The sequence below is a fragment of the Salvelinus alpinus genome, chromosome 7 (genome assembly GCF_045679555.1).
Source record: "Salvelinus alpinus chromosome 7, SLU_Salpinus.1, whole genome shotgun sequence".
In the NCBI taxonomy this organism is placed as follows: Eukaryota; Metazoa; Chordata; class Actinopteri; order Salmoniformes; family Salmonidae; genus Salvelinus; species Salvelinus alpinus.
The window spans coordinates 62,258,202-62,277,808 of NC_092092.1; the positions used below are offsets into that span (position 1 = coordinate 62,258,202).

Genomic DNA, 19,607 nt, shown 5'->3' on the forward strand with positions numbered 1-19,607 from the left:
GTGATTGACAGTCGAAAGCCTTGGCCAGGTTGATGACGGAATGCACAGTACTGTCTTATAGATGGCGGTTATGATATCGTTTAGGACCTTGAGCGTGGCTGAGGTGCACCCATGTCCTGCTCGGAAACCAGAAGGTACGGTGGGATTTGAAATGATCGGAGATCTGTTTGTAAACTTGGCTTTTGACGATTTTAGAAAGGCATGGCAGGATGGATATAGGTCTGTAACAGTTTGGCTCTAGTGTCTCCCCCTTTGACGAGGGCGATGACCGTGGCAGCTTTCCAATCTTTGGAGATATCAGACTATACAAGAGGTTGAACAGGCTTGTAATAGGGGTTGCTACAATTTGTCGGGATCCGGATTTGGGTGAAGTAGAAGCGGGGGGCTTGGCCAAGTTGCTGCGGTGGGTGCAGAGCTGTTGGCCGGGGTAGGGGTAGCCAGGTGGAAAGCATGGCCAGCTGTAGAAATGCTTTTTGAAATTCTCGATTATCATCGTTGGTGGATTTATCGGCGGTGTCAGTATTTCCTAGCCTCAGTGCAGTGGGCAGCTGGGAGGAGGTGCTCTTATTCTCCATGGACTTTACGGTGTCCCAAAACTTTTTGGAATTAGGACTACAGGATGCAAATTTCTGTTTCTTAAAGCTAGCCTTAGCTTTCCTGACTGTGTATATTGGTTTCTGACTTCCCTGAAAAGTTGCATATCGTGAGGGCTGTTCGATGCTAATGCAATACGCCACAGGATGACGTTGTGCTGGTCAAGGGCAGTCAAGCCTGGAGTGAACCAAGGGCTATATCTGTTCTTAGTTCTACCTTTTTTTTTATGGGGCATGCTTATTTAAGATGGTGAGGAAAGCACTTTTAAAGAACCAGGCATCCTCTACTGACGGGATGAGGTCAATATCCTTCCAGGATACCCGGGCCAGGTCGATTAGAAAGGCCTGCTCGCTGAAGTGCTTTAGGGAGCATTTGACAGTGATGAGGGGTGGTCGTTTGACTGCGGGCCCCTTACGGACGCAGGCGGTGAGGCAGTGATCGCTGAGATCCTGGTTAAAGTCAGTAGAGGTATATTTAGAGGGCAAGTTTGTCAGTATGTTATCTGCGGGTGCCCATGTTTATGTATTTCGGGTTGTACCTAGTAGGTTCCTTGATAATTTGTGAGACTGAGGACATCTAGTTTAGATTGCAGGATGTAGGTGTTATGCATGTCCCAGTTTAGGTCACCTAACAGTACGAACTCTGAAGATAGATGGGGGGCAATCAATTCACATAAGGTGTCCAGGGCACAGCTGGGGGCTGAGGGGGGTCTATAACAAGCGGCAACAGGGAGACATATTTCTGGAAAGGTGGATTTTTAAAAGTAGAAGCTCAAACTGTTTGGGCACAGACCTGGATAGTATGACAACTCTGCAGGCTATCTCTGCAGTAGATTGCAACTCTGCCCCATTTGGCAGTTTTATCTTGACAGAAAATGTTGTTGTTGGGTGGAAGTTTCAGAATGTTTGGTGGCCTTCCTAAGCCACGATTCAGACACGGCTAGGACATCAGGGTTGGAGGAGTGCCACAGCAGTGAATAAAAAAACATATAGGGAGGAGGCTTCTGATGATAACATGCATGAAACCAAGGCTTTTACGGTTACAGATGTCAACAAATGAGAGCACCTGGGAAATAGGTGTGATGCTGGGGGCTACAGGGCCTGGGTTAACTTCTTATGGCTGCAAGGGCAGTATTGAGTAGCTTGGATGAAAGGTGCCCAGAGTAAATTTCCTGCTCCTCAGTCATAGTTGCTAATATATGCATATTATTATTAGTATTGGATAGAAAACACTCTGAAGTTTCTAAAACTGTTTGAATTATATCTGTGAGTATAACAGAACTCATATGGCAGGCAAAAACCTGAAGTTCCACTTCCTTTTTTCTGAGGCTGGTAGATTTTCAACCAAGATCACATTGAAATTACAGCGAGATATGGATGAGCTTCCACTAGATGTCAACAGTCAATAGAACTTTGTCTGGTGACTCTAATGTGAAGGGGGGCCGAAGAAGACAGGAATGATTCACCACTGCCATGAGGTGACCGTTCACATGAGGGGCAGCTCCGTTCACGTGAGGGGCAGCTCCGTTCACGTGAGGGGCAGCTCCGTTCACGTGAGGGGCAGCTCCGTTCACGTGAGGGGCAGCTCCGTTCACGTGAGGGGCAGCTCCGTTCACGTGAGGGGCAGCTCCGTTCACGTGAGGGGCAGCTCCGTTCACGTGAGGGGCAGCTCCGTTCACGTGAGGGGCAGCTCCGTTCCATCGCTCAACTGAAGTCAATGTAATTCTCCGGTTGGAACGTTATTCAAGATGGATGTTAAAAACATTCTAAAGATTGATTCAATACATCGTTTGACATGTTTCTACTGACTTGCGGAACTTTTGGACATTTCGTCAAGTTATAGTGGACGTGCTTTGTGACTTTGTTTACCAACGCGCTAACCAAAGTAGCTAATTGGACATAAATAACAGACATTATCGAACAAATCAAGCATTTATTGTGGACCTGGGATTCCTAGGACTGCATTCTGATTAAGTTCATCAAAGGTAAGGAAACATTTATGTATTTTCTGGTTTCTGTTGACTCCAACATGGCGGCTAATTTTACTATTGTTCTGAACTCCGTCTCAGATTATTGCATGGTTTGCTTTTTCCGTAAAGTTTTTTTTGAATTCTGACACAGCGGTTGCATTAAGGAGAGGTATATCTATAATTCCATGTGTATAACTTGTATTATCATCTACATTTATGATGACTATTTCTGTTGAAACGATGTGGCTATGCACTATCACTGGATGTTTTTGGAACTAGTGAATGTAACGCGCCAATGTGAATTCAGATTTTTTTATATATAAATATTTACTTTATCAAACAAAACATGCATGTATTGATTAACATGAAGTCCTATGAAGATCATCAAAGGTTAGTGATTAATTTTAGCTATATTTCTGCTTTTTGTGACTGCTATCTTTCGCTGGAAAAATGGCTGTGCTTATTGTGGTTTGGTGTGACCTAAAATAATCGTTTGTAGTGCTTTCGCCGAAAAGCATATTTGAAATCGGACACTTTGGTGGGATTAACAACAAGATTACCTTTTAAAATGGTATAAAACACATGTATGTCTCAGGAATTTTAATTATGAGATTTCAGTTTTTTGGGGGGGGTTTTGAATTTGGCGCCCTGCACTTTCACTGGCTGTTGTCATATCATCCCGTTAGCGGGATTGCAGCCATAAGAAGTTTTAACCTCTCTAGGCTAGGTACCGTCCCACCTGACCAACATCCGGTGAAATGGCAGAGCGCCAAATTTTAATTACTATAAATATTAAACTTTCATGAAATCACACATGCAATACACCAAATTAAAGCTACAGTTGTTGTTAATCCAGCCAACGTGTCAGATTTCAATAAGGCTTTACGGCGACAGCAAACCATGCTATTATCTGAGGATAGCACCCCATCAAACAGACAGTCATATGTCAACCCGCCAGGCGCGACACGAAATTCATAAATAAAGATATAATTCATGCCTTTGACGAGCTTCTTCTTTTGGCACTCCAATATGTCCCATAAACATCACAAATGGTCCTTTTGTTCGATTTAATTCCGTCAAATATCCAAAATGGCCATTTTATTTGGCGCGTTTGATCCAGAAAAACACCGGTTCCAAATCGTGCAACATGACTACAAAGTTACCTGTAATCCTTGTCCAAACATTTCAATCAACTTTCCTAATACAACTTTAGGTATTTTTTTTAACTTAAATAATCTAGCAAATTTTAAGACAGCATAAACTGCGTTCAATACCGGAGGAAAACAGTGGAGCGTGCTTTTCTGGTCGTGCGCTTCTATCAAACAATACACTTCCCTCGACCCTCGTTCTGAACAGGGCTACTTCATTTATCAAAGGAAAAACATCAACCAATTTCTAAAGACTGTTGACATTCAGTGGAAGCGATAGGAACTCCAAGCAAGTGCCTTGAAATGAGTGATCTGGATTTCTAATGGGTTTTCTATGGGGATCTCAAAAAAAAAATCCTGGATGGTTTGTCCTCGGGGTTTCGCCTGCCAAATAAGTTCTGTTGTACTCACAGTTTTAGAAACTTCTGAGTTTTCTATCCAAATCTACAAATAATATGCATATACCAGCTTCTGGCAGGCAGTTTGGGCATGCTTTTCATCCGGATGTGAAAATACTGCCCCCACATCAACAGAGGTATAGGATAAGGGTATGGCTAACGGCTATAAGAACTGGTCGTCTAGTGCGTTGGGGACAGTGAATAGAAGGGGCAGATTTCTGAGCCTGGTAGAATAGATTCAGGGCATAATGTACAGACAAGGGTATGGTAGGATGTGAGTACAGTGGGGGTCAACCTAGGCATTAAGTGACGATGAGAGAGCTTGCGTCTCTGGAGAAACCAGCTAAGCCAGGTGAGGTCTCCATGTGTGGGGTGTGTGACAAAAGGGCTATCTAAAACATGTTGAGCTGGACTAGGGGCTCTACAGTGAAATAAAACTAACCGAAACAGCAGAAGACAAGGCATATTGACATTAGAGAAAGGCATGTGTAGCCAAGTGATCCTAGGTTCCAATGAGCAGCAATAGGTGAGTCCGGTAGTCGCTACGTTGCGAGGCGAGCTGGAGCCACGGCGTTCAGAAAGCTAGCGGGCCGGGGCTAGCAGTCTTCGGTGACAACGCAACAGCCTGTTGAAACCACATGGGAAGATTACGTCGGCAGACCAGTCGTGATGGATCGGCAGGGCTCCATGTTGGCAATGAAGGGTCCATGCACATTTGTGGCCTGCTGGAGGTCATTTTGCAGGGCTCTGGCAGTGCACCTCCTTGCACAAAGGCGGAGGTAGCGGTCCTGCTGCTGGGTTGTTGCCCTCCTACGGCCTCCTCCACGTCTCCTGATGTACTGGCCTGTCTCCTGGTAGCGCCTCCATGCTCTGGACACTACGCTGACAGACACAGCAAACCTTTTTGCCCCAGCTCGCATTGATGTGCCATCCTGGATGAACTGCACTACCTGAGCCACTTGTGTGGGTTGTAGACTCCGTCTCATGCTACCACTAGTAAGAGCACCGCCAGCATTCAAAAGTGACCAAAACATCAGCCAGGAAGCATAGAGAAGTGGTCTGTGGTCACCACCTGCAGAATCACTCCTTTTTTGGGGGTGTCTTGCTAATTGCCTATAATTTCCACCTTTTGTCTATTCCATTTGCACAACAGCATGTGAAATTTATTGTCAATCAGTGTTGCTTCCTAAGTGGACAGTTTGATTTCACAGAAGTGTGATTGACTTGGAGTTACATTGTGTTTAACTTCTCACGAGTCACCAATCCTGATCCGGTAGCACCCCCCCCCCCCCCCCCCCCCCCCACTGAGTAGCATAGCTAGCATAGCGTCACAAGTAACTTGTAGCATCTAAATATCATTAAATCACAAGTCCAAGACACCAGATGAAAGCTACAGGTCTTGTGAATAAAGCCACCATTTCAGATTTTTAAAATGTTTTACAGGGAAGACACAATATGTAAATCTATTAGCTAACCACGTTAGCAAAGGACACTTTTTTTACTCCCAATAGTTTTTTCCTGCGTCAGTAGCTATCACTAATTCGACTAAATAAAAATATATATAGCCACTAACCAAGAAACAACTTCATAAGATGACAGTCTGATAACATATTTATGGTATAGCATAGTTTTTTGGGGGAAAAATTTGCATTTTTCAGGTATAAATCACAGTTCTACATTGCAGCTGCAATCTGAAATAGTGCTGACCCAGCCAGAACAATTACAGAGACCAACGTCATATAACGAATTACTCATCTTAAAACATTTCAGAAAAATACACAGCGTACAGATATTGAAAGCCCAACATCTGGTGAATCCAAACAATATTTCAGATGTATTAAATGTTTTATAACGAAAACAAAATGTAGCGCTAAATTAGCATAGCTATACCAGGCAGATTCGGCTAGGCGCCCACGGCCAGTTCACATGCACAACAGATATGATATAACATCGTAAATTGGGTCTTACTATGGCTGATCTTTCATCAGAATGTTGATCAAAGTGTCCTTTGTCAAGATGAGTCGTTGGTTCCGTTCAGAATTGTTCCTTTCCCACTCCATTTAGCACAGGTACTGGTCGAGTGGCACGGATCTCTCAAACGTAAATAAAATCAGACAACGGAACACCACAAAACTCCCGAAAAAATTCAAATAATCTGATTAAACTATATTGAAAAAACATACATTACGATGATATGGTCACATGTATCAAACAAAATTCGACACGGAGATAGTTTTCATCCATAACGCCAGCAAAACAGTACACAATCGCAGTTCCAACTCGTGCGAATCAGAAAACCGGAAGTTGTCGGTCACGCCAAAGAAATAGGTCTTATTTCACGTCAGTACCAGATAAACAAAGAATTTCTCCTCTGACGTCCTCTTGACACCCAGAGGAAGGCGAATGAAGTGTGTTTCTGGTCATAGGGGTCATGACCATATATAGGCAGAGCGTTGAAGCGAGCATAGACTTCTTGCATTCTACTTCTTGGTCAGGGAAAGTGCTGTCAAATGACTTGTGTATCACTCAGAGACAAAATTGAAACGGTTTTAGAAACTAGAGATTGTTTTCTTTCCAATGGTATTATTTATATGCATATAGTAAGAGCAATAATTGAATAAGAGGCAGTTTAATCTGTAGAGCAAATTATGCTAATGGAAAAATAGCACCCCCTGTATTCTCAAGAAGTTAAGTGTTCCCTTTATTTTTTTGAGGAGTGTATATACTGAAAAACGATGAGACCGACTACTTACGTGGGACAAGACAAACAAGTCCGACTGCTACGCCATCTTGGATTCATAAAAATCTGATCCTCAACACGAGTGCCTCAGGGATCCGTTCTCAGTGTCCCCCCCCCCCGTACTCCCTGTTCACCCATGACTGCATAGCCAGGCACGACTCAAACACCAAGTTTGCCCACGACACAAGTGGTAGGCCTGACAACGATGAGACAGCCTATAGGGAGGAGGTCAGAGACCTGGCCAGGACAACAACCTCTCCCTCAACGTGATCAAGACAAAGGAGATTGCGCACTACAAGAAAAGGAGGACAGAGCTCGCCCGCATTCTCATCGACGGGGCTGTAGTGGAGCAGAGAGATTCAAGTTCCTTGTTCACATCACCAATAAACTATCATGGTCAAAACACAAAGACTGTTGTGATGTGGGCACGACAAAACCGATTTCCCCCTCAGACTGAAAAGATTTGGCATGGGTCTTCAGATCTTCAAATGGTTCTACAGCTGCACCATCGAGAGTATCCTGACTGGTTGCATCACTGCCTGGTATGGCAACTGCTCGGCCTCTGACCGCAAGGCACTACAGAGGGTAATGCGTACTGGCTAGTACATCACTGGGGCCAAGCTTCCAGGACCTCTATACCAGGCGGTGTCAGAGGAAGGCCTTAGAAATTGTCAGATTCCAGCCACCCTAGTCAGACTGTTCTGTCTGCTACCGCACGGCATGCGGTACCGCTTGTTTGGTCCAAAAGGCTTAACAGCATTACCCCCCCCCCCCCCAAATCCATAGGACTCTTGAACAGTTTATCAAATGGCTACTCAGATTATTTGCGTTGTCGTCCCCACCTCAACCCCTCATTTACGCAGCTGCTACTCTCTGGTTATCTATGCATAGTCACTTGAACTCTACTTACAAGTACATATTACCTCGACTAACCTGTTCCCCCCCCATATTACCCCGACTAACCTGGATACCCCCTGTATATAGCCTCACCACAGTTATTTTACTGCTGCTCTTGAACGTTATTCTTATATAATTTTACTATTTTTTTTACTTAATACTTTTTCTTAACTGCATTGTTGGTTAAGGGCTTGTAAGTAAGCATTTCACTAAGGTCTAGAGGTCGACCGATTTAATCGGAATGGCCGATTTTAATTAGGGCCGATTTCATGTTTTCATAACAATCGGTAATCTGCATTTTCTTTTTACACCGATCATGGCCGATTTTACATTTCACTCCACGAGGAGACTGCGTGGCAGGCTGACTACCTGTTATGCGAGTGCAGCAAGGAGCCAAGGTAAGGTGCTAGCTAGCATTAAACGTATCATTGTTTTTATAAATCTTAACAATCACTAGTTAACTACACATGGTTGATATTACTAGTTTATCTAGCTTGTCCTGCGTTGCATATAATCGATGAGATGCCTGTTAATTTATCATTGAATCACAGCCTACTTCGCCAAACGGGTGGTGTAAAAAAAGCACTGCCGTTGCACCAATGTGTACCTAAACATCGAAGCATTTCTTAAAATCAATACACAAGTGTATATATTTTTTTTAACCTGCATATTTAGTTAATATTGCCTGCTAACTGAATTTCTTTTAACAAGGGAAATTGTCACTTCTCTTGCGTTCTGTGCAACAGTCAGGGTATATGCAGCAGTTTGGGCCGCCTGGCTCGTTGCGAACTGTGTGGAGACCATTTCGTCCTAACAAAGACAGCCAACTTCGCCAAACGGGGGATGATTTAACAAAGGCGCATTTGCGAAAAAAGCACAATCGTTGCACGAATGTACCTAACCATAAACCTCAATGCCTTTCTTAAAATCAATACACAGAAGTATATATTTTTAAACCTCCATATTTAGTTAAAAGAAATTCATGTTAGCAGGCAATCTTAAACTAGGGGAATTGTCACCTCTTGCGTTCATTGCACGCAGTGTCAGGATATATGCAACAGTTTTGGCCGCCTGGCTTGTTGCGAACTAATTTGCCAGAATTTTTTGAATTATGACATACCATTGAAGGTTGTGCAATGTAACAGCAATATTTAGACTTATGGATGCCACCCGTTAGATAAAATACGGAACGGTTCCGTATTTCACTGAAAAGAATAAACGTTTTGTTTTCGAAATGATAGTTTCCGGGTTTTACCATATTAATGACCTAAGGCTCGTATTTCTGTGTGTTATTATAATTAAGTCTATGATTTGATAGAGCAGTCTGACTGAGCGGTGGTAGGCAGCAGCAGGCTCGTAAGCATTCATTCTAACAGCACTTTCCTGCTTTGGCCAGCAGCTCTTCGCAATGCTTCAAGCATTGCGCTGTTTATGACTTCAAGCCTATCAACTCCCGAGATTAGGCTGGCAGTACTAAAGTACCTATTAGATCATCCAATAGTCAAAGATATTTGAAATAGTCCTATAACTACAACCTAAAACTTCTTACCTGGGAATATTGAAGACAAAAAAAAACACCAGTTTTCATATGTTCTGAGCAAGGAACTTAAACGTTAGCTTTTTTACATGGCACATATTGCACTTTTACTTTCTTCTCCAACACTTTGTTTTTGCATTATTTCAACCAAATTGAACATGTTTCATTATTTGAGACTAAATTGATTTTATTTATGTATTATATTAAGTTAAAAATAAGTGTTCATTCAGTATTGTTGTTATTGTCATTATTACATATATAAAAATTGTCTGATTAATCGGTAGCAGCTTTTTTTGGTCCTCCAATAATCGGTATCGGCGTTAAAATCATAATCGGTCGACTTCGATCTGTTGTATTCGACCCATGTGAAAAATATAATTTGAGTATCCTAGTAAAGGGTCTGAATACTTAGGTGAAGGTGTTTCTGCTTTTTATTTTTAATACATTTGCAAACATTTCTTAACTGGTTTTAGTGTTGTCATTATGGGATATTTTGTGTAGATTGTTAGTTTTTTTTTAAGCATCAATGTGGTACAAAGTCAAGGGGGTGTGGCTTCTTTCCGAATGCACTGTATGTGTAGTCAATGAACTAAAATATTTTACTGTCGCTTCATTGGCCTGGGCTATTGTTTGAATTCAAGACCAGATTGATCTGTTTGTCATTGTCTTAGTAGCCAAAGCCCGGGGCCTGTGATTTTCTTAATCTGGCCCAGTGTGTACCACAACTCCTTTACTTCAATCCTAGAACTTCAAAAGGGGAGTGACTGCTGCGCTTCCCTAGCTCGAGTTTTCCTTAGCTGTGCTCTGCCTTTAAAGTAAACCCCAAACTTCTCTCTCTCCTCTCCAGCGGGGAAGTCTCTGCACGGCATGGAGAAACAGCTCCTACTGGTGGCCAATGCCCACATGCACTGGGACCCGGAGTACTCTGACGTCAAGCTGGTCCAGACCATGATGTTCCTGTCTGAGGTGAAGAACATTGTGGACAAGGCCACGCGCAGCCTCAAACTCTCCTCTGTCTCTGGGGAGACCAACAGCATCCCTCTAGTGCTTTGTGCTGACCTCAACTCTCTACCAGACTCTGGTGAGTGACTGAGTTAGAAAGGAAGGGAAAGGTACAAGCAAGCAGTGTAGTGATGGGCACACTAGCTGCTTGTTAGGTGATGGTTACTGTGAATGAAGTAATGAAGACACTTGTCCACCTCGCTTGTGTTCAGTAGGGCAATGGAAAATGAACATCTGTCTTATTGGATGTTTAGTTGGCTCATTCCCCCATATTGAACAGGACCAATGTAAATCCCTACCGTCTCTCCCCAGGCGTGGTGGAGTACCTGAGTCAAGGTGGAGTGGATTGCACCCACAAGGACTTCAAGGAGCTGCGCTACCTCGACAGCCTCACCAATTTTAACTGCAACGGCAAGAACGGGAACTCCACGTCCAACTCCAGGATCACCCACGGCTTCAAGCTGAGGAGCGCCTACGAGGACAGCCTGATGCCTTACACCAACTACACCTTCGACTTCAAGGTGAGGGAGGCGCTCAAACACAAGCACATCTGAAGCACTGTCTCTGAGGCCTTCTCTTGACATATTACAGATTGCTGTTTGATCTAGTCCTGATTAGTCAGGAAATTGTGTTTTTCTGGAAAAACATAGAAGAAGAAAAACATTGAAATTTACCTAACCCCCCACTGTTGTCAGTCTTTACTGGAACATGCACCTGCTTTGTAAACGTTTCATCTAATCTGACATTGTGTGCAGAAAAATAATTGACTGCTTTTGGCCCAAAAATACATAAGCTGACATTGCTGGACAATGTCTGGCAGAATACATCCTGATTTTTATTTTAAGGGAAGAAAGGGATAATAAAATGGCTTAAATCACATTGTATGGAGGTTGTTGCAGGTCTTTCCAATTGCATAATCTCTGTGGCTTACTCAGTCTACCTGCCTGTTTTGAGGTCAGACTTGCAACGTTGAATCAACTGGTACCAGCCCGCACCAAAGAGGTTGACAGACCTGCAGTAGTGTTTGTACAGAAATGTCATATCAGTCCATTTTAAGGAAGAGTATAACTTTCTTTTCCTGTACATCAATAAATATTTTGTTATGCAGATGTGTAGAAACTGCTACTCCAATAAAAATCCCTGATCACACGTGTAGGCTATGTCATGGCGGCATTGGCTAGCTAAGCTTATGGACATTAACATTTCATCGTGTCTAATGGTCATCTCGTGCCGATCTTCACATGTGCAGGCCACCAAATCAAAGGCATGTCAGTTTGTCACTTTCACAAGGTTGGAGAAATAACATGTTCAACTTAAGACATTGGCTCCAATTTAGGCTGTGCCTTTAGAAATCGAGCAAATTGACAACCTAAGAAGGATTTCTCACCTTTATTGACTTCTCAAACCCAAGACCCTGGCCTGGTCTGCTGAGTCTGCTTCGCCAGCGTTCCCTGAAGTATTGCTCTGTTGGCCCTCTGGGTTTAGAAACTCTGCTGACCTTTGTTTTCTGTTAGGCCTAAGGTTAGCCAACAGTCTGAGAAGGTAGTGTGCGGTAAACTTGCGTCTGTTTGGGGTCTAAACTGCTAGTACAAATCACGTTGGACATGTAGGCTTTCTGTTACGTGTAGTAGGAGTAGCAGTTTGTCCTTTGGATTGTTTATTATTCCTGCTTCTGTAGATCAATATTCATTGCGGTCACTTACATGTGGTCTGGGCACTCCTAAAACAGCGTTAGCCACATGACTGGATTTATTTGGGTTTCCATTAGATTTGGCAGTAAATGTAATTTGTCCGGTAAACTAAAATGGGGTCTGCCAATTGCCCGGCACACATTTTCCCTAACCGAGGCTCCTCACTCATCCCCCTCTTTTCTCTCTCTCTCCTCAGGGTGTGATTGACTACATCTTCTACTCCAAGCCTCAGCTCAACGTGTTGGGAATCCTGGGTCCCCTGGACTCCAACTGGCTCCATGAGAACAATATCAGCGGCTGTCCGCACCCCCACATCCCCTCTGACCACTTCTCCCTGTTCACCCAACTGGAGCTGCTGCTGCCCAGCACCCTGCCCCAGGGCCAGGTCAACAACCAGGTCAACAACCAGGTCAACGGCATCCACCTGCCTGGAGGCCGCAGGTAGTCGTGAGACACCACCGGGGGGAGGGGGACGCTGTAATTTGGTCTAAAGCCTCTCCCTCCATCGCCTCTTCTTCAAACTGAAGGAGGAAGACAAGACAGGCAACCATCCTGTTAAAAAAGAATCAGCCATACAGTGAGGTCTGGCCGACAGGGATTTCTGTTATTATAGATATATTTTTTATTTTCCTTGTTTTCATTTTGATAATGCTAAAGTAAATCCTGTCTGTCCATTATATTATCTTGTGTTTTAGATCCCCCTGTCATTCTTACCCATAATGCTTTTGTAACTCCTTAACAGATGGTAGCATCCAATTTCACAATATCCCCTTGGCCCATTATAGATATTGAGATTAATTTTTAGCAGTACCAGCAGACTCTTGTTGACTTTGACATGACCTGTGCAGTCTTGAACAATGGCACAAGAAAATCTCTGTCACTTGAGAGCTGTGGACACCTTCATGAGGCAAGGAGAGAAAGGACACCACATCTCAAAATTCGAGCTGATGGTCTGTCCTATACCAATCTCAAACCAGCAAAAACAGTGTTAGACTGGTCTGTCTCACTCTCCCTACCAGCCAAGGCTCGGGGTGGGCCTTCGCTTTTCTCTCCGCTGGGCTCAATGTGATGGTACTTAGATATCTCCCATATATCTGGAGCATCCCATAGGAGAGAGTAGCGCTCCTTCTCTCTGCTACAGGGCCCATCTCTTTGTGGGTCCACTACTGTGGTGCTCACCTGGTGCTACCAGTCCTCTCCATTGACTAATAGAACTCAGTCCATTGTCTCCCTATCCAAGTGGTGCAATAGAAACTAACCCCACTGGTGCATTAAGACTCACTGTTGAGGTTTTTAGACGTATTGTTATCCTTTAGGACTACTGCATCCACCAAATACACTTGTCTGGACCCACGTGTGGCAAGCTTAGCTCTAGTTAGCACAGGTTTGTCGGCTTGCCGGTCAGGCATAGTGCTAGAAACGCATCTGGATTCTCTGGACTGAAACCAAATGTAATGAGTTTAGTTGCATAACATGTCATTAGTGGCAATCCCTTTTTGCACACTATTACCTCCTGTTTGCGTACGCGACGGTCATCCATTTTCTTGTTCATGACTTCGTTTGGACCAGTTACCACCTTTCGTAATAGGGAATGGGGTTTTGGCTGAGGGGCAATGGGATGGGGAATTATCAACAAATTTCACTTAGTTTGTTATTTTTTTAAGCAGAGGGAGGTCACTAGCTGATTTACAGGAGTTTAAACCAGCAATCCTCTCACGGTCACACACACACAGATCTTGTAGCACTGTCTCTTGAGGCCAGTAGTGACTTTCCCCCAGCCATAAATTCCCTACTCTACAGCAGTGGGGTTTTTCCACCAGTGTTTGTACAGAATATAAATGTAGATTCAGTCTTTACATGATTGTATATGAGCCACTAAAGACCTGTTTTCTGGCGGTTTTTGTACTGATCTGATTTGAGGAAAATACAGGATTGTATTGTAAACTATGACTACATTTTTATCCAGGAAATGTTAAGATTAATTCAAATTACCAGCTTGTACAAAATACGTAAGGGGTTGTTCTGAGCGTTCACTCCCCCCCCCAAGGTTAACTGTTTTGATGTATCAGTATTGATTGGTTTCCTGCTGTTTTTGATTTGAGGGCATGTTGCTCAGATTGTAAATAGATCTACTGACTAAACCTCCTGATGCTTCTCACCCATTCTATTAATAAGCCTTCCTGCCACCAACCTAACCTACCATTCATCCATTCACAGTTCAGGCCATAGTAACACCATGGCCTGTATCCACAAAGCATCCGAGTAGGAGTGCTGATCTAGGATCTGTCCATATTATTCATTATGATCTAAAAGAAACAACTGATCCATACTCTGAGACACTTTGTGGATACCAATAACACCCTATTCCCTTTAATTTACTACTGTTGACCAGTCCTGTGTGGCTCTGGTCAAGCGTGTGGCTCTGGTCAAGAGTGTACTACTGTTGACCAGTCCTGTGTGGCTCTGGTCAAGTGTGTACTACATGGGGAAATAAAGTGTCATTTCAGATATGTCCTCAGAGGGTTTTCACATCACACCTCCACTATTCCATAATTCCAGTGTTGTACAACCGGAACATTGTGCCTCACCTTCGCAGTTTGTAGTCTTGCACTATTTACAATCGGCGAACGCCGGAACAACCTCTTCTGTTTATTTTTAAATACTGTCGAGACATTTGTGAAGATTTTGTGCTTTTGGCTTATGTTAGGGATATTATTTTTTGTATGAGCTGTGAGCATGTTATGGGGTGTGTGTGTGTATGTATATCTCTCCTCCTGGGTGAGCGATCTAGTAATCAGGTATGGAATATTTGTCTTGTTTTTTCTGGGGCAAAGCGAAGACCTCTTGTAAGCCCCCTCAGTTCCATAATGTTTTGCACCCTCCTTGTACTCTAGAACCCCTTATCCCCATAGCCACCTAGCCTCTCTTGACCCTGCCCCAGCCTCCACCACGAATCTAAATTCTGAATCTACAAAAGCATGTTCCCCTTTAACCCCTTAACGGTCAAGTGTATTCCTTTAGTCCTGTCTTTTTAACCCCTCTACTGAAGCCCCTGTATGGTTCCAGCCACTCTGGTACCATCTGTAGGGCAGGCTATCAGGTGGCCCACACAGACTTGTTGCTATTATCTATCTGTTTTATCACCGGGACCAAAACATGAAATATGTCAATAGTGACTGACACTGTTGCAACTCACATTTTTAACAGGAAATGTAATAATGCACACTTATGTTAGTTGCCCCGTCTAGCCCACAATGATTTGTCAATTAAATAAAATATGATCACCTTTTTAAAGTAAATATGATACTGAAGCCACTGTGCTAAAGTTAGCATTTTATGAATTTTTACAGAGGAAAAAGATTGAAATATTAATGTCCTTTAAAAGTTGTTTTCTGTCCCTACTTTCCCCTTTTTTTTTCTCTCCAGAAACCAATGTCTGGTTTGATAACCCTGAATTGCTGATACTGTTGTAGTAGCTTTTTTGTAAAGTGTGAATAAAATATGTATCATGTTTCCTTTCTAAAATGTTGAATTGTGTTTTTAATGTGTATTCTGATTGCTACATTGTTTTCACTTTTACTCATTGCTTTTCCATACCTCCAACAACCAAATGGTTCTCTTTTTGGTAGATTAGTGTTTTTGATGAACTGTGGACTTGGCTGACTTTGGGTTGCTCTAGAAGTGGACGCAGAATGCTTATTGAAGGAATCATTCCTAATAGTAATTTGCCTTCCCAAACGTGGATATTGAACTTTATTTTTCTCAACTTTTTTTTGGGGGGGGGGGGGTTGTCGCTTAGGCTTAAGATGTATGTTGTCTTAGAACCGGGGGAGCCTTGTCTTACTGGCTGATTCAGTTGTAGACCGCACTATTGTTGACTAGTGTGAAACAAACGCGAGTGTAAAACTAAGCTGAAGGCATTTTGCTGGTAGATGGACTGGTCCTGTGATGAGAGCACTATTTGGTCCATCTCACTGTTCTTGTTTCACAGTGGCTAAACAGAGTAGGTCACCAAGTCTACTAACCCTCATGTTTTGAACCCCCAACATTGGTTTTGATTGGAGAAAAAAGGGGAATAACACGGCTTGATGTCACCATGAGCTTTGGTTAGTTAGTGATCACTATAACTTTACTGTTGACTTCTAGGTGTTTTATAGGAATCTGACTGCGCTCCCTGTCAAAGCTGCTTTCTGTCCAAATGTGAAGCACCCTCTTTAACCTTCTATACAGTACATCCAAATACCACTGTCATGACTTGTAGGGTTGTAAAGGAAGGAAGTATTTTCCTTAAACAACATGAGTGCTGCATTTATCCATGTCAAAATGAGTTTGGCTTGCAATAGTCCAATAGTCATTTCAGACAGGCCATTTCCATTCCCCAGAAAGTTGGCAATACCCAGACAGTCATTAAGAAAATGTTTTTGAAAATTATTTTATTTGGAAACTTATCTAATACTTTTTCAATTTCTGCTGATTCCGATCACCCCATTCCAGCATTTTCTCTCCTCCAGCTTGTATATTTAGGCTTCACCCTCGCCCTTGCCGATAGTGGTGGTAGTTTGGTCAGGTTTGTCAATTTGTAGCTAGCTGAGTACACTGTCACTGTGTACATACACTGGACCAACTACTTGTTTACCATTCATGGAATACCAGCAAAGAACACTGGCACAATGTTCAAAGAATCAAGTCAGCTGTTTTTAAACTCAATAATACAAATTTAAGGGACAATGGTAAACAAGTTTTTTTTTTTTTTTGCCGCTTTGGTTCGACTGGACTAGTTTTCTGTTGAACACATTTTCTTTACTCCTACCTAGCTATGTATTTTCCTACTAATGGTTGTAAATAAATTCAAGTACTGTTTCAATCTGTCTCCCTCTGATTCTTTGCAGTGGATGTTACATAATGTGGTTCCCTGATGTGATATTTTTCTGCCTGTACTATTATAATATAGGTAGAAGATGGATTCCAGTGGCAGAAGATTGTTGCAGCCTGATGTTTCACGAAGTAGGTACCACGAAGTAGGTAAGTACTTTTACGACCACAAGATGGCGCTTTCAGATCACAAACACCGTTGTGCTGAGTTGTATAAGGATGATGTCGTTTGAACAGATCTGTTATACATTTACGTGCTGTCAGGGTATTCAGTGAACATATGACATGTACTGCAGTACAATCCAATATTCTGAGTTACAGGGTGGCTTTTGGGATGAAAAGGGACATTTATGGCTGAGGTAGGGCAGGTGTTTACCCTTAAAATGAGTCGTTTAGGGTTGAACGACCATAGGCACCTTAGAATCAGAAACAGACGGTGGGGTGAACTTGCCTTCCATCCAGAACTAACCCTGATGATGATGTGCTTAATAAGTAGAGGCATATAGAGGCACACACACTGAGCCTCAGGATCTGTGAAACACACAGCTCTTGAGCCAAAGAGCCAGAAGGATAGCCAGCCTACCTACCTGGCACTATAGGAGGTGTTAAGACAGGAAATTAGGAGGGAAATGCTTTCCCCAACAGCATAGGTACAATATGTACTGTACAGGTTCTGACTAAATACTGTTAATCTGGTGGAAAGTGCAATACTGACTTTACTATATTTGTCTAGTTTATTGAGCACCGGTGTATTCTTTAAAGGCCCAATGCAGCTGCTTTTATCTCAATATCAAATCATTTCTGGGTAACAATTAGGCACCTTACTGTGATTGTTTTAACTTAACATTCTCTAAAATAAATTAAAATAGCTTCTTAGCAATGGGATTGGTCTGATTTTGGAGGGGGAAACAATCTGTTTTTGGCAGATAGGTATGGAACTCTTTCTTACTGGTCTATTAACTAATTTACTGCATGATGTCACCATGGAAGGCCAAAACTCCATCCCACCAAAATAGGCTGAACTTTCAGGCAGTCTTTTCAAACAGCTCTTACACTAAAAGGGAATTATAATTTTCACAATTTCATTATTATTATTCCAACCTCTGAGTGTGGAAATGTATATAAAACACAAATCATGTTTTGACTGCACTGGGCCTTTAAATTCTAACAGAAATTGCTGTGAAGTTATTCTCACTGAAATTACCTGTGAAAAAAACACCCATTTCATTTATATAATGCTGCTAGCGTTCGCCATTCAGCCGGAGCTTTCAAAACATGTTTTTTCGAATTCAATGGAGTTATTTTGTTGAAATTTTTTGCTTTTGAGACTGAGGTCATGAACCTTTTCTCGTAAATGTGGAATTTGATGTTGAAGCGGATGTCTGCGTGTGTGTGATCCTGCCTGGTTGACTCCAGTGCTGGCGGTCCATCAGTGTTGTGCTAACGTGGCAGCCTGAGTCCAGAAGCCTGTAAAGTGCTTGCAGATGTAGCTTCTATCCTCCTTCTTTTCCCCCTCTTTACAAAATAAACTCTACATGACCAACCGTGAACATGAGGATCAGTAAACATGCCTGCCTCGTGCTCTGTCATTGGCACATCACTTGGTGTGTGTGTGTGTGCGCACGTGAGTGCATATTTGCACTCTTTGCACACCTTATTTGCTTGTGTATATATCTGGGTGCTGATGTAGCGTCTCTCCATGGAGGGGGGAGGAGAACGAAGTAGGCGAACGGAGCAGGAGAGGAGAACAGAGTCTCTGTGTGTGTGAAGCGCTGTCAGCTCTGTGTTCTACTGTTCTGGGTTCTACTGTTGTTGGTTCCATTAATAAAGCTCCAGAATGGAACACTGAGCCAGATGAGAAATGTAAACACTTATGATGGACAGCAGGGTTCATAAAGCCATCTAGTGATGTGGAGAAATAGGCCTGGATTTGAGCCGATGGTTGACATTATCAATGGTAGATTACTTAGCGGGTATTGTTACAACAAGTCCTGTTTGTAATGTTCTGACTCGCTGTCGCTAAATTCTAACTTTACAAAGATTTTTTACACGTGTTCAAAGAGACACCTGAGCTGTAGGCCTGTAAACTTTCACACTCCTGTTAAAGCTGGGGTGTGGGCTGTATACCGTTTATTAACGAGAAAGGTGAGACACGTGAGTTATGACTGGCGGCCAACTCGCATGGCTGAAACACTCATAACCTACTGTGTGTGTGAGTGCCGTGCACATTCCGTGTGTGTGAGCGTGCGTTCTTGCGTGTGTTTGGAAGGGAAGGGATGCAGGTCTTTAACAGAGCAGAATGGTTTTCTCTGAGGAGAGCTGTGTGGTCAGGTGGTAGGCCACATGTGGAATGTGTTAACTAGACTAGTCACCTGTGGTCTGCTCACTGGTCAACTAGGATATTTAGAACAGCGGGGGGATGTGAAGCTGTAGGCTAGCTGCCGTCCTCCTCTGGCTACATTGACTTCAATACAAAACCTAGGAGGCTCGTAGACCCCACCCCTTCTATAGACATACATGGTAGTTATGACCACTTCAGGAGGATGTCCTCCAACCAATCAAAGCTTTTGCAGTATGAACTGACATGTTGTCCATCCAATCATATAATTAGGACCAGAGAACGAACCTATTGAGTTGTATTGGGATTGTGCTACAGAGCATTATGGGGGTTATATTGAGAAGCTTGGTGACATTGTTGGATAGAGATTGATAGTTGAGCATTTTTGGGATATTATTCAATTCAAATTATTTTTTTCAAA

At 42.9% G+C, this 19,607-nt stretch overlaps 1 protein-coding gene across 1 annotated transcript in view; it reads left to right on the top strand.

The window, feature by feature from the left end:
- The window catches only part of LOC139581443 (CCR4-NOT transcription complex subunit 6-like), a 30,380-nt gene extending 13,540 nt beyond the window's left edge, over nucleotides 1-16,840 (top strand). Inside the window, exons 10-12 of the mRNA XM_071411211.1 lie at nucleotides 10,131-10,364; nucleotides 10,598-10,806; nucleotides 12,173-16,840. Coding sequence (XP_071267312.1) covers nucleotides 10,131-10,364; nucleotides 10,598-10,806; nucleotides 12,173-12,421 — 692 coding nt within the window. The 3' untranslated portion in view covers nucleotides 12,422-16,840. The remainder of the gene's footprint in view (nucleotides 1-10,130; nucleotides 10,365-10,597; nucleotides 10,807-12,172) is intronic.
- Nucleotides 16,841-19,607: the final 2,767 nt, after the last annotated feature.